Here is a 15,257-nt window from a genome sequence, read left to right as displayed (position 1 = left end):
GATCCTCTGGCTGGGCTATGGCTCAAGGGCCCCTGGGTGTGAGCTGGGCAGAGCGGCCCAGGAGCTCACAGACATGGCTGGGTCTCCGCAGGACTGTTTGGTATGAGCTGCAAGCAAGAGACTGGCCCTTGAAGAATCAGGCTGCAGAGGCATCCATCTGGCAGATTGGAAGCGGAGAAGGAATGAAGCGTGTCCTGACTTCTGTCAGCCTGGGGAAGGAAGTCAGTGTAAGTAGCACCTGCCCTGGGTGGGGCAGTAGGGCTGGAGGTGGGGTGGGGCACGTGGCACAGCCACCCTTCACTCACCCACCTGAGAAATGGGGTGGGTGAGGAGCTCTGCCACCTGCAGCTGTCTAGCCAGAGATGAAAATGATATGCATTGCCCGGGAATGGGGAAGGAACATGGAGGCATAAATAAGAAAATATCCATCCTCACCCCATTGCTCACCTTTTTCATTCCTTTCAGTCTTTTTCTTTTTTTCTTAAAGATAATGGTTTTCACTGATTTATGAGATGAAAAGAAAGTAAAGCCCCATGTTATTTACATGAAAGAAGATAATTTTTTTAAAAATCACTGCTCAAAATACAAATAGTTGTGTTATGCTGTAGTATTAAATCTTTCCCCATAATGTTTTTCTTGACTATTAAGAACAAATCAAAGTTTCCACAGCAAACTTGTTTTCAAAAAACCAAGTCTTAATTATAGTGGCTGACTTCTCGTTTCTGCATGGTTTCTCCTTAATGGTTTCTCTGTGTTTGTAAGTTTTGTCAGGCTAAATAAGAGAGAGAGGCTCTCAAAAGATATTTATTTGGAAATAGAGCGTTGCACTGGGAGTATGCATGCCATGGTGAAAGGCTTGCTAATTCAGGGAGGTAAAGGAAAAAATGAAGAGAATTATGCAATTATTTTGAAATATTTAATAGTTTTCCCTGGCTACAAAGATCAGTAACAAGAGTGATGTCAGTCCAAGGTTAGACAGGTTGTTTGGGGCAGATGTCCTTGTAGGAGTATTTTTGTATAAGGTTGACATAGCCTTCGTACAAGGTTGCAGTTTTTGCAGTCTTTAGTGGTAGTTTTTGTTATCAGACATACAAGCCCAAGAAGCCTCTCTTCATGGCTTTCCCAGGCCAGATTTGTCAGAGTTCTCTTCACATTGGCGACTCTCTTTTGATTCTGACAGCTTCCAGTTTCCTTTATCACAGCACAGTGATACATAGAGAAACTCCAGGGCTCGGTGTTTTCAGTGCCATCAGTGACAGCCGTGTGTCCATGAATCAGATAGGATTGGGACAAAACAGCCTTGATGTTAATAAGCAACTCCAGTCAGTATTTGGGCAGCATAACAATTGAAGTCTTCAGAGGGACCACCCAGCACTTGTCCAGGCTAAAATACAAACAGGCTGTGAGCTTCTTGTTAAGGTCATGAACATTGCTGGCAGGATCACTGTCTGTCTGCAGACTCTGTCTGCAAATTCGCAGTGATGAATTCGACCTCATCTTCCTCCAAGATCTTAATAGATTGTAATGTTTTTCTCAATCGACTGGTGGCAAGCAGCTAGGGTGTCTTCAGAAGGCTCACTCAAGATGACATTATATTTGATCTACTTTATTCCACAGTAGTATATGTCATCTTGTTGAAGTGCAAAATATTTGTACGGGGATGCCCCTCCAAAGATGACACCAAAATGCAGCAGGCTCCTCTTTGGCCAGTTGATACCATTTCATCTGGAGTGCTGGGCAAGGACCATGGGTGATGAGCACCTCTCTGACACTCTCAGGCCCATCCTTCTTGGCCTCCTTCTGGGCCAGGGCCAGTTAAACACCACCTTCACCTTGGTGCATCCTCGGGCGCCTTAGGAGCGTGTGGTGGTGATGCAGAATTTTTTGCTCCTTAGCTCAGCTAAAATCCAGGTTCTTGTCTCATGACCAGGAGAAATTAGGCATGCGGACACATTGAAAGGTGAGGAGAGCGGAATTCATTAAAAGAAAGCACTCAGCAAAAAAGAGGGGGTCCTCCCAACAGGCTCCCATCTCACAGATTGAATATCAGGCCACCACACACGAGCTGAAGAGGCCAGGCTCCTCCCCTGCATAAGGCGCGAATTCCTGGTGGCTCCACCCTATTCCCCCGGTGCATGTGGGTCTCCAGTCCATTATGGGTGTACCCAGGCAAGACCCTGTGCAGGTTCCCTCATCTGCACAAAAACATCTGGTGTAAACACTTGTGGGGCAGGACGGAGGTTCTCCAGGGACCCTTCTTTATCTGCCTCCTGCAACTGTCAGTGGGCTCAAGATGCAGGTTTTGGGCTCCTGGCTGTGGCTGCAGCCTCCTTGGCTGGGCTCTGGGGCAGCTCAGATGGCAGCTGAAGTAACCACTGCCTTCCAGTCTTTTTAAATTTTTTTTGAGGCAGTTTTGCTCTGTCGCCCAGGCTGAAGTGCAGTGGTAAGATCTTGGCTCACTGCAACCTCTACTTCCCAGGTTTGAGTGATCTCCCGCCTCAGCCTCCAAGTAGCTGGGATTACAAGCATGCACCAAAATATCCGGCTAATTTTTGTATTTTTAGTAGAGATGGGGTTTCACCATGTTGGCCAGGCTGGTCTTAAACTCCTGGCCTCAAGGGATCCATCTGCCTCAGGCTCCCAAAGTGCTGGGATTACAGGCATGAGCCACCATGCCCAGCATAGTCTTCTAAAAAAATATTTAAGACATACATATCATAAAACCTAGCTGATTTTTCTATTGTGACTTCCACATGACATTTTATTATGCTCATTACCTCAAATCATGAACAAATCCTTTTTGTTAAGAATGTCTGCCCTTATGTCCTGTGGCCGCACCATAATCTAACTACTTCTGTCACTGGACATAGGGATTCTTTCCAGTTTTCACCTCTCTCTACAATAGAGTTAGCAAGGACATCTTTGTATAAACCAGAGTATTATGTGTGTTTGTTGCATCTGAGAGAAAGGATATTCTTCGTTTTGCCCTCCTGGCAACAGTTTGTTTCCTTTCTGCATACTTAGCATCTTGGAGCAGAGAATGGTAAGTGCCGTCTTCAGGGAGGCAAAGGCTGGAGCAGAGCTGAGCAAAGGGCTGCAAGGGAGTCAGGGCTCAGCACTGGCTGCAAGTTGGAATCATCTGGGAGCTTTATAAAAGTGCCAGGGTTAAGGCCTCCCCCACAGAGGTACCAATTTAATTGGCCTGGGATGGGAATAAGATCACAGTTTTTTTATTTGTTATTTTTAAATAAAGCTCCTCAGATCATTCTAGAGCACAGCCAGAGTTCTGAACTAATTGGAAGGATTTCTTTTAGTGTGGGGTGATGCTTGTTTTGAGACCAGTTTGGGGTCAGGGCGTGGGGAGTGGGGACAGAGCAGATGCTCTGGCAGCAGCCTGTGGCTCACAGGAGTTCCCTGGCTTTTGTCCGGTCTTGCCTTCCCTTTTTAACACATTGCTGTTAGGGGTAGGGGAACATTGGTCAACGCAATAAAATTATTTTCTGTCATGGACAAAAGCTGGGAGTGCCCTCTGAGTGGTGCCTTTCTCTGTCTCTCCAGCCACACTGCTGTATAGTTCACCACCGGGCACTGCTTTATGTGCTGAGGCAGCCAGTGAGTTATTAGTCATTATATCTAAGGGTCCATGCACATGGGAAGACATCAAAAGACCAGAGGGTTCTTAATGAAAACCAGCAGTCCCTCACCCTAGATCGTTCTCCAAAGGCATCACCTGGGTCTATCAGCTTTTCACTCTGGCACTCTGTTCTTTCTGCTGCACCACTTTGGTCAGCTCTCCCATTACTTATTGTTAAGGTTACCATGATTAAATCTTCCATGCCGTGCCTGTCGATGGAGGCTAAAAGTGAGAAGATGATGAACAGTGTATACACTACTATAATAGACTGTAAGTGGTATTAGCCACTGGTCAGGTAATTCACTGGGATTACATTTTCTTCTTTGTGGGTCCATCTCTTCCACTTCATCAATTACTCAAAGGCTCACAATTTTGTTGGCTTCACATTTGGACCATGGCTTTCTTGTGCAGTTTAGGTTTTTCCTGTAGTTTCTAATTGCCTTCATTTTTCCTTCTTGCCTTTTCTTATTGCTGAGAGAAGAAACAAACACCTTTCTCATATTCCTGAGGTCTTTCAGCTTCTGCATTCTGCTTCCTAAATGGAATTTGTTCCATTCTTTTCAGAGCCCACTGGTTTCTTGTCATTGGAATCAATGGCATGTTAGGCCTGCTGCACAGCTGTTACCCTTCTGTTTTCATTCACTCCTGGGTCAGTTGCACTATTCCTTATGTCTCATACCTTGCCCTCTCTTTATTTGCACTCCAGCAAACAAACTGCGAGTGAAACCTGAAGAAACTGCCTCCCAGTGGAAGAATGGGAGATAATCTTTGAATCCTTGCATGCCTAAAAAAGTTATTATTTCGTCCTCATATCAGGAGTAGAATTCCAGGTTCATAATAATTTTCCCTGAGAACACAGGGATTTTGCCGTGCTGTCTACTAAGTGTCCAGTGCCTTGTTGAGAAGTCTGGTGTTGGTCTGATTCTCAGCCATTTGTGGATGCCTATCTTACTCTTTCTGGAAGCATCTAGGATTTTCTGTTTATCCCTGCTATAGTGAAATTTCATAAACATATATCTGAGGGTAGAGTTTTTTTTGTGTGTGTGTTTGTTTGTGTTTTAACTGTTTTTAGTGAGGTCCCTTTATTGGACCTTTTCAGCTGAAGACAGCTGCTACCTTTGAAAGCTTCTAGTAAATTTTCTTTTATTATTTCTTTGATAATTTCCTGCCCAGTAGTCTGTTTACTTTTGTGGAAATCCCCATTAGACAGAATTTGGTTCCTCTTAGTGAGCCTACATTTCTCTTACCTTCTTTTGTATTTTCCATCCCTTTTTAGAATTGAGCCTACAGTCTGGGGAATTTCCTTGATTTTTATCTTCCAGCACTTTTAATGTTTCAGTTCAGAAATTATATTTTCATTTCAAGCACTTTCTTATTTGTTGATATCTTTTTTATTGCAGCCTGGTCTTGTTTTATGGATAGAGTAGCTGCTTTACACAAATGTACACACACACGTATACCCCATATCCTCCAGAGACAGTGTCTTGATCTGCTTATCTTTGATCTCTCTCTGGTTTTCCTGATACGGCAGGCAACCCCATGGGGTCCAGTTGTATTTAAGAGCAAAAGCCTGAGTTGCTGAATCTGTGTGGGTGTATGTGTTCTGCCTGGTCGTATGTGCAAGAAATAGGCCTTTCCTCACAGGCAGCTCTGAATCAGAAGGCTGCAGAGCTGTGCTGGTACACACGTGGATCCTGAGAGTAGGCAGCAAAATGCCACAGCGAGAAGGTTTGCTCCGGGGGCAGTCGGGACAGCTGTTCTGCTGACTCTTAGCTGCTGCCCCTATATCGAGTCTTCCTTGTCACTCCAGCCGCCGTTCTAGTAATGCTGCGGCTCCCTCCTCCGCCGCAGCCCTGCCTTGCGCATATTCCGAGCATCTTGCATTTCACCTGTGAACACTGTACCTTGCACTTTGCATCTTCAAAAAACCAACAGCCCCATTTCTGATCTCTTTCCCATTGCTGGCGTGTTCATCATGGTTACTCTTATTTTTGGGTGAGCGTGGATCTAAGAAGGAAGGAGATGAGGTAATCTCGTGCATTCCACGTTGAACCAGAAGCATGAGTGGTTCTCTGAAACCCAGTTACTTCTCACCCCTTCACGTCGGCAGGGTGTTCAGGGGGCCGCCAGCTAGAGGGCACTTGAGAACATCGAAGGGACCCTTTGTGGAGTGTCCCTACTGTGTGCCCCCTCCCTCCCAGCCAGCTCACACACCACTGATGGCAGCTCCATTTGCAGGAGATCCTGTCGGCCTGCTGGGCTTTCGACCTGCAGGAGAGACCCAGCTTCAGCCTGCTAATGGACATGCTGGAGAAACTTCCCAAGCTGAACCGGCGGCTCTCCCATCCTGGACACTTCTGGAAGTCAGCTGAGTAAGTGCCTCTTCCATGAGCCAGACTGCCAGCTAGGCCCTCGCAGCCTCACCTGGGGTCTTAGAGGGCACCTTCTGCTCTTTCTGCCCAAGACTTTGTTTTTTGGGGTTTTTTTTTTTTGGAGACAGAGTCTCGCTCTTGTCATCCGGGCTGGAGTGCAGTGGCACGATCTCAGCTCACTGCAACCTCCACCTCCTGGGTTCGAGCAATTCTCCTGCCTCAGCCTACCCAGTAGCTGGGACTATAGGCACCTGCCGCCACACTTGGCTAATTATTGTATTTTTAGTAGAGACGGGGTTTCATCATATTCGCCAGACTGGTCTTAAACTCCTGACCTCAAGTGATCCTCCCGCCTCAGCCTCCCAAAGTGCTGGGATTACGGGCATGAGTCACCACACCTGGCCTCTGCCCAGGACGTTGATGCGAGGAATACACACAGTAGGTCACCCAGAGGTGACTAGTCCCCTTGCCCAGTGATACCAGGATTTCGTTTACCATGTTTATTTTGGAGACTCCCTTTGACAGGTGAGCACCTCCAGTTTGCAGCTATGAAAAACTACATCATCACTATTAGCAGACCAGCACTGATGCCAGGCCAGGCCAGGACTAGACGGCTCTGCCGAGGGAGGGGCAAGATGGGGCCAGTTAGAAGTCAGAGTGACGTGGTATTATAAGCTTCACTGAAATAAGCAGAGCCAATATTGCTTACAATGGCACCCACTGAAACACAAGAAGCCAGCCACCTCTTATGGGGACCACCGTCACTTGGGTTTAGAAGCTGTCTCCCTCCTGGCTTAATACACAGCCCTTTGCACCCCTTGGTGCGGGGGTGATGTCCACCAGGTCGCAGGCCACTGTCGTCTCTCCTGCATTTTATCTCGTTCGCTTTTTCCTTTGTCTTCTGGCTGCCTCTGCTAGAACACTCAGAAGAGACCTCTGCCCTGTCACGAATGCTCTGTGAGAACCTGGGAAGTTTTGTTCTGGGCCTCAGTTTCCACAGCATTAAAAAGTCTCTGGGCTAGGGGTTGGGCCAGGTCTAGGGCAGGTGAACTTGCTGTAAGGGGCCAGGTGAATATTGGAGGCATTGCAGGCCAAGAGGGCAACTCAAGTCCTCACTCTGGGGTTGATTTCGGCAGTGTGCGGAGCACCGTCTCTGTCACAGCATCTCAGCTCTGCCATCGCAACACAGGAGCAGCCATGGACAGCGTAAACCAGGGAGCTGGCTGCATGCCAGTAAGACTTAACGCTGGAAATTGGGATTTCACATGTCATGAAATAGTCTTCTTGTGGTATTTTTGCCCCCAACCATGTAGAAAGTAAATCGCTTCATCTCACCCAGGAGTCCAGCCTGTAGGTCAAGTGTGGCCTGTCACCTGTGTCTGTACAATCTGCAAACTAAGAATAGTTTTACCTTTCTGAAAAACTTTTCAAAAAGAATTCTTGTATACGTAGAGATGAGGTCTCACTATGTTGCCCAGGCTGGTTTCAAACTCCTGAGCTCAAGTGATGCTCTTGCCTCGGCCTCCCAAAGTGCTAGGATTATAGGCATAAGCCACTGCGCCCAGCCAGTTATAAACTTTAAGGAAAAGGACACTTTCTAAAAGTGAAATCTCCCACACAGTCCCGCTATATAAAACCCATAAAGTGGAGCTGCTCTTGATGAGAGTGAGGGGAAAAGCCTGTCTGCCACCACTGCCAAGAAAGCCCCTGAGGCCCCCGTCCCTGTGGATGTGTGTCACTGAGTGCCTGGAGAAGCTGCATCCCCAACTCCCATACCTGGCGCCGGTGTGGTGATGGCAGCATTCCTTATCCTAGGAAGGGTCAGGTAGTAAATATTTTGGGCTTGCAGGTGACACAGTCTCTGTTAAATGTTCTTTGTTACTGTTTTTTAACCCATTAAAGTAGTCAGAACCTTTCTTAGTGTGTGGCCAGATTTGGCTTGCACATCGTTTTCCAGGCTGTATCTTTTTTTTTTTTTTTAAGGCAGAGTCTTGTTCTGTCACTCAGGCTGGAATGCAGTGGCACAATCTCAGCTCACTGCAACCTCCACCTCCTGGGTTCAAGCGATTCTCCTGCCTCAGCCTCCTGAGTAGCTGGGACTACAGTCACATGCTACCACACCCGGCTAATTTTTGTATTTTTAGTAGAGATGGGGTTTCACCATATTGGTCAGGCTGGTCTCGAACTCCTGACCTCAGGTGATCACTCACCTCAGCCTCCCAAAGTGCTGGGATTACAGGCGTGAGCCACCGCACCCAGCCTCCAGGCCATGTCTTTTATTTTTTTTGTTTTTTCTGAGACAGAGTCTCGCTCTGTCACCCAGGCTGGAGTACAGTGGTGCAATCTCAACTCACTGCAACCTCCGCCTCGTGGGTTCAAGCGATTCTCATGCCTCAGCCTCCCAAGTTGCAGGGATTATAGGTGCCTGCCACCACGCCTGGCTAATTTTTGTGTTTTTTTTGGTAGAGACGGGGTTTCATCATGTTGGCCAGGGTGGTCTCAAACTCCTGACCTCAAATGATCTGCCCGCCTTGGCCTCCCACAGTGCTGGGATTACAGGCATGAGCCACCGCGCCCGGCCTTCAGGCCCTGTCTTGATAAAGAACCAAAGTGGGCCTCCAGCTGCAGTTGAGGAGAGACTCAGCATGAGTTTCTCTCCTGCAGAAGTCACTAAAGAAATGCTTGGTGCTTCACTGATTCAGGCCAGTTAGAGGGATGGTCTGGAGGAATGACAGTGTGGGGTTAGGGAATACCACATCTCATGCAATACTGGGTTCAGTATTTTGCTCTTAGGATGGGTCGGAGTCCAGTACAAATGTGGGGTAATGGATCGTAGCCATACACGTGTGCATTTCAGGCAGCCATTGCTGCACACCTGCCGCACACCTGGGGAAACACAGTTGGCCGAGGCCAGGGCTCCACCAGCAAGGAGGTTCCAGCATCATAAACAGACACACTGTAATGAAACCTGCACACATCAGGACTCTTTCTTGTCACCTTTGTATTCCTGGCTCCTAGTACAGTCCCAGGAACATTATAGTTGTGCACTAAATATTTGATGTGCATGAATGAATGTGGGCAAAGGGTGATACCATGCCAAGTGCTGTGATAAAGCCCAGGTGGGGGCCTCTGCATCCACCTGGGGGACGCGAGGAAGAGTCTCTAGAAGAAGGTCATCAGGGCTGGGTTTTGAGCCAGAACTATCCCAGCAGAGACCAGGAGCATGGGGCTCTTAGCAGTTCAAGGAGGGTGATGTGAGGCGGCGAGGCCAAACTCCAGTCAGACCTTGGGCAACTTGCTTAACAAGCTGGGCCCTGGTTTTCTCTGTGATGAAAGAAAAGGCTCCACTAGGTGGACACTGGCATTCAGAACATCATTCCAGATTCCCCAAAAATCATATAGTCCCACCTTCTTATTTCACAGGCAGGAAACTGAGTCACAGATGGGGCTGTTCCCTGCCCAGCCCCTTCGAGGAAAGCATGTGGACTTTCCTTTCCTGAATGAGTCTGTGTCAAAGCTTCTTGTTCACAGTGTTGACTTTCTATACGCTTACCTCCTAATTCTCACTTCCTCTTTTCTTTCCCATTGATCTTGTCACTTTTTTATTTTCGGGGGGTGGCGGATGTGCTGTTCGGTCATCTCCCGCTTTCCCATCACCTGATTCCTCCACCTGTCCACACGTGCCTGACTCCATCACCTGCCGGGGCCGGACTGTGTTCTTCCCACGCCTGGCGGAATGGTCGCTGGGCACTCCCAGTCGCTGGAGGAGCCGCTACTATGGAAAAGGACGCTACGGCCACCCCGACTTTAAGAGCTCCTGTCCGGTTCTGGAGGAATAGTGTGTTCCTGTTACTTCCTTCGCTGGCTGCCTGTCTCTGGTTTTCCTGACGCAAACCCCGCTTCCTTTCTGTCGATGCTTCCCAGCTTCTCCCATCTTTGTGTCATTTATTCTCGCAAACCAAAGTGAGGTTTCTGCAGCCGAAATGGCTACCAGCAAGGGTCACACAGGCTTGCATTTTTCGCTGAGTGAGAGAAGAGCCACAGCATGTGGCGGGGCCTTTGTCCACACCACGAGTGAACGGGTGGCTTGTCCCTGGGTCAGAGAAAACTCTGGTCATTGATTTGAGCCCCCAGGATCCCAGTCCCCCGGCCAGAGCTCAAGAGAAGAGAATCCAGTTAAGCAGAAATACTCCTGGAAGTAGACTTTACTCGTCAAGGGCTAAGGAGCCTCTTTATAAACGTGCTACAACCGTGCCCTATGGGAGCTTAGAGAGGGTTCTTTGTGCCCAGGCTCCCTTCTGAGCGTGCAGTGCAGCCAAGCCTGGGGGATGGAGTCCAGGATGACCCTTTCTCTCTGGAAGGGAAAGGGAGTCCCCTGCCCAGCTGCTCTGGCCAGACCTCTAGCTCCCGACAGGCTCTGCATGGGGCTGTGATTCTGACGCTGTTCTTTGCCTTCTTCTCTCCCTCTGTAGGTTGTAGGCCTGGCTGCCTTGCATGCACCAGGGGCTTTCTTCCTCCTAATCAACAACTCAGCACCGTGACTTCTGCTAAAATGCAAAATGAGATGCGGGCACTAACCCAGGGGATGCCACCTCTGCTGCTCCAGTCGTCTCTCTCGAGGCTACTTTTTTTGCTTTGTTTTAAAAACTGGCCCTCTGCCCTCTCCACGTGGCCTGCATTTGCCCGAGTAACTGCTCTCAGAGGATCCCACTAACTGAGCTCCCTCCAAGGCGGTCTGGGCAGCTTCTAACCACCTTCCTGGATGTGACTGATTGCTCCCGTGTTCTTCTGAGGGCTGGTCTTGTTTTTGTTTGGGTGGCTCTATCTCACTGCTAACACCTTAGTGAGATACCTTCCACCCTCCTGAGCACACCAGCCTCCCACTGGGTGTTTGCCTAGTGCGGGGCGGGCTGAGGTTGGGAGGGTGTTGTTGGCTTGGCTTTTAACCTGTGGGGATTTTGTCCAACAAGGAGTGGAATGATTTCAGAGCTGCCCTGAGGCTGGCACCCTGGCCACAGAAACCCTCTGCGCTGGCTCCTGTCTCTCAGTCCCCTTTATAGAGTTAGATCAGAAGACACAGAAAGTTCTGTGGCCATGAAAGATACCAGCTTGGAAGGGTTGTGTCTTCAGTGGCACCCTCAGAAAAGTTGTCTTAAAGCAAAGAGTTACCTGGCTCCAGACAATTTTTCTGATGAAAACAAAGTCTCTGCCCCGTCCCCACCCTGCCATCCTGGCAAAGTTACTTCCTTTACAGCTGCCCAGTGTGCCATAGACCAGACCCCAGGTCAGCATTTGTCAAGAGCATGGCTGCTGGGTCCCCTGCGGCAGTCACTGCACTGTTTACTAAATGCAGGTTTCTGTTCTCCCTCCCCAGCAAGACCTGCTGAACCCAGATCTCTGGAACGGGGCTCTAGGAATCTACATTTCAACCTGCTTCCCAGGTGGCCCTGATGCACCCCAGTATTAGAGTTTATTGCTAAGAGGAACATGCCCTGTCACTCCTGGTATCCTGGGGGTCATGTTTCTCTTCTCTCTCAGTTCTACTTGGAGCAAGAGCTTTCCTGGGCTGCAAATGAGAAAACAATTCCGAGGACTCCACAGCAGTACTGAGCACGCTGGGAGCTTAGGACTTGGAGACGAATGAGCCACTGATGATGCTCCAAGTACAACTACTTGGAGTGTAGCTGAGGCCTTGGACGCAGTATGACCAGGGGCAGCTCTGCCAGGGCTGTTGGCCAATCAATCATTTTCATTTCTTGTTGGAGGCCAGGTCCTCTGCTGAGCTCATTTCCTAGCTAGTGTTACCCTAATTCTGATGAAGACCAACGGGGCTATAATTCTTGTTTTTGTTCCTCTTTGCAGCATTAACAGCAGCAAAGTTGTACCCCGGTTTGAAAGGTTTGGCTTGGGTGTCCTGGAGTCCAGTAATCCAAAGATGTAGCCAGCCGTGTGGTTTGTCGCTGCTGATCTCTTTCTTTTTAAAATGTGTTTCTGAAACATCCAAGCAACCACCACGACAAAAAAGCACTGCCTGCCCAGCACTGCAAACCAGGAGCACGCGTCCTAGATTCAGACTGTTCGCCATAAACCCCACTCGGGAGATGGAGCTGCACCTGCTATTTCTTAAAATGACACCACCAACAACCAAACCTGTCGTGACAGACAGCAAATGTTTACACGTATATTTCTCCTGAGTGAACCTGATGTTTTACAGTAGGTAATAATAAAAACAGTCCATGCATAGATGCATTGGCACTGACGGCCAGGATGGCGGAAATGGCCGTGCCCTCTAGAGGACCTTGTAGGCGGTGAGGGACCCATGCTGGGCCAGAAGGAAGACAAACATGGTGATTGCAGTTGTTCTTGGGGTACAGCGGGGAGCCCAGAAGGTCTGACCTGGCCTCTGCTTTTTGGCCCAAGACGCTATCAGGGGCATCTCTATCTAGGGCTCTCCCCTTGTCCTTTCAAAGGGATACTGCCCCTTCCTCATCTTGCAGAGGAAACCCTGGCTAGGAACTGAGCTAGTTTATGGAGTCTGGAGTTCCTGGAGAGCTTGGGTTCACCTTCTCACCCCTGTAATCCAGGCTGCTCCTGCCGGAAAAGTAGAAACAGAATCCAAAAAAGGTCTGGACTCACCCGGTGGTTCCCAGCTAGGGTTTCTGCTACAAGGTGAGGAAACATCCATGGCTTGTACAGATGTGAGTCTTTGATGAAGCCCCCAGGCAGGCACCAAGGTGATGGGACTCAGGGCCTTGGCTTTTAGATACATCCCAGTCCCTGACTGACATCTGACCGTGAGGGCTGGATGGGTGGGAACAAGGAGGAGGGAGGAAGGAGGAGGAGTAGATGACAAAGGTACCTGAGCCCCCTTCCTAGCCACAGGGTGACCCTAGCACTGTAAAAACCCTTAGTCATGCCAGAAGGTTCTCGAACTGCCCACCTCTTCCATTTCAGTCCTGCTGAAACCCCTTAGCCCATTTCCGACTCCTCAGTCCGTGCTCTGAGCTCAGCTGGGCGGTGTGTGGCCTATCACCCCTTTCATTTAGACCTACCTGGCTGGCCCCCATCTGCAGAGCCTTCCTTAGCACCTTTAGGCCTTCTACTTGTGTCCATTTGAAGGAGGAGGGGCTGGATTTGGAAAAGTCTTTGACGTGAGAGCACCACGCTTGTCTTCGTTAGAAACTCTCACCTGCAGAGAAAAGTTCCAGATGGCAAGGGAGCCCTTAAGTGGAGATTAGGTTGCATTAGACTCCAAAACCAGAAAGGAAAAAGGGTGATGGAGTGGGGACATGATTGGATTCAGGCCCAGAACCTGTGACCATGCTCTGAGCTCAGACTTGGGGAGGGAGGGGTGTGGCTCCCACCCCTTCCAGTGAAGACCTGCCTAGCAGAGCCCCAGTCTCCAGCCCTTTCCCTAGCACCAGAGTCTGGTCAAAATGCCACGGAAAATGAGCTGCTCTGCCAGCAAGCTGTGGAGCTGCCTCCTGTCCAGGCCTGGCGTCCCTTGGTCAGCCCCTCCTTGGAGAGCACAGCCGTATTACAGTGCCAGTGTGCCTGGCCATCAGCATCTTCACCCTTCCCAGTCCGTGTGGGGAGGCTGTAAACCACGTGGATTCAGCTCTGCGTGGAGTTTCTGTGCTGTGGTGGGACTGCTCATTTTGCCCCATCATCCCTTTGGCCTCCCACACACCTGCCCTTTCCCAGGGTTCACGTGTGTCTCCAGCCTTTCACCTTTCTATTGCAACGGTGGTCTTTGTCCAGGCAAGAGCAGGCCCGATGGATGTACTGGTGAGCCCCACAGTTGGACGTCAGCTCAGCCGTCCAACTGGGAGGAACAGTAGGCTCAGTTCCTCCCCGACCCCTGACACCAGGCCGCAGTGGGCATGCACAGGCCCACAGAAAGTCAGTCTGGGTTTTGCTTTTTCTTGTGAGCATCACAGTTAAAGAAGCACTCATTGAGCAACTACAGTGCACTTGGTCTTCTGCAAGTGCTGGGCACCTAGAGATAGGAACAGTCATGGTCCCTGCTCTTAAGGAACTGATGACCTGGTGGGGCCCTGTTATCTTCAAGGAACCCAGAAGGCACTGGGCCCCAAAGGTGGAACTGAAGGACTGGGGGCAGCTGGCTCAGCCTGCCACCTCTGCACTGCCTGTCTTTAAAGAACCCCACCCGACCCCATGATGGTCCCCTCTGTTCCCCCTGTATTTCAGTGACTGTGAATTGAGGTTAGGAAGGCACACCTGCCCTTCTGTGTGCTCTCTCCATCTGCCTTGGAAACACACGAAGGACGACAGATACTGTGAATTCAGCCCTCACGGCCAACTGTGAAGGGGATGGAGAAGGCTGGGAGGGCTCGGGGAGAGCTCTTAGGGGCTGTGGAAGTCCCCACTGGGGTCTAAGAGTGGAGCCCAAGCTTTGGCCCTCCAGGCGTCCCCAGTTTCCAGCCTCACCTCTGAAGCCCTGCTGCCTTTAACCACCAGAGCCGCAGCCCCCTGGGTTTCTGTCTAACTCAAAGTCTTGAATCCTAGCTAGTTTGGGGTTGTGAGCAGTGTGTAGCAAAGTTGATCTCTCCATGTCACCAAATCAAAACACCCTCTGTCATCCTACGGCATTTCCTCTTGAGGTCACAGAGAGGAATGGCAAGCCCTGGAAACCTGTGTTATTCTGTGTTGATTTGGTGTGGGGGGAGGGTGGAGATGTAAATGTGAAGCCAGTTGGAGTTTGTGCTATGCAGCAGTGTTAGCCAGGATCTCATCAGCGTGCAAACCTAGCATCTTCTGTGGCCACAAGCCACACACTTGCTTTTTTTGAATGTGATGTAAAATTTGTACAGTAAAGTTTTTATATTTTCTATCAACTGCATTTGTCTTCCAGACATGCTATTAATTTAAATTAAAATGGTTAGTATTAACAAACATGCTGTATCGGGTTTTTTTGCCACTGGCAAGAACATGCCCTCTGTGCTAAGCCAGGCCTGGGTGTCTGAAGTTTGTGAATAAAGTTATACCAAGGTGTTCTGGGGCTTGTGTTTGCTTTGGTCAGTTCCAGCTGAGTCCTGGGGACCATTTGGATGGGTGGCACGGGAATGGATAGGTCTGGGGTGACTGAACCCCTGGTCTATAGATTAAGGAGCTCCTTCCAAAGCAAGAAGTTATGCCAGGACCTCAGTGGCAGGTGTTTCTAAACAGCAGCAGGTGTTTCTAAACAGGAATGGAGAAGGCACAGCGTCAGTGGCCCCACAATATGCAGA

General features: G+C 49.5%; 1 protein-coding gene across 7 annotated transcripts in view; it reads left to right on the top strand.

Annotated features, from left to right (window-relative positions):
• KSR1 (kinase suppressor of ras 1) overlaps positions 1–15,029 on the top strand; it is a 171,891-nt gene extending 156,862 nt beyond the window's left edge. For 4 of the 7 annotated variants that reach the window (XM_030799412.1, XM_030799409.1, XM_030799408.1 and 1 more), the window contains 4 exons: positions 92–227; positions 5,873–6,006; positions 9,764–9,844; positions 11,869–15,029. In XM_030799412.1, the coding sequence (XP_030655272.1) occupies positions 92–227; positions 5,873–6,006; positions 9,764–9,844; positions 11,869–11,947 (430 nt within the window). In that variant the 3' untranslated portion in view covers positions 11,948–15,029. Of the gene's footprint in view, positions 1–91; positions 228–5,872; positions 6,007–9,763; positions 9,845–10,478 lie in introns of all 7 variants that reach the window. The other 3 variants (XM_030799411.1, XM_030799410.1, XM_030799413.1) reach the window with 2 other exon arrangements.
• The last annotated feature ends 228 nt before the right edge of the window (positions 15,030–15,257 follow it).

This window comes from Nomascus leucogenys, chromosome 19 (assembly GCF_006542625.1).
Source record: "Nomascus leucogenys isolate Asia chromosome 19, Asia_NLE_v1, whole genome shotgun sequence".
Lineage (NCBI taxonomy): Eukaryota > Metazoa > Chordata > Mammalia > Primates > Hylobatidae > Nomascus > Nomascus leucogenys.
Note: the sequence above shows the minus strand (reverse complement) of the source record. Positions and strands in the feature narration are given on the sequence as shown.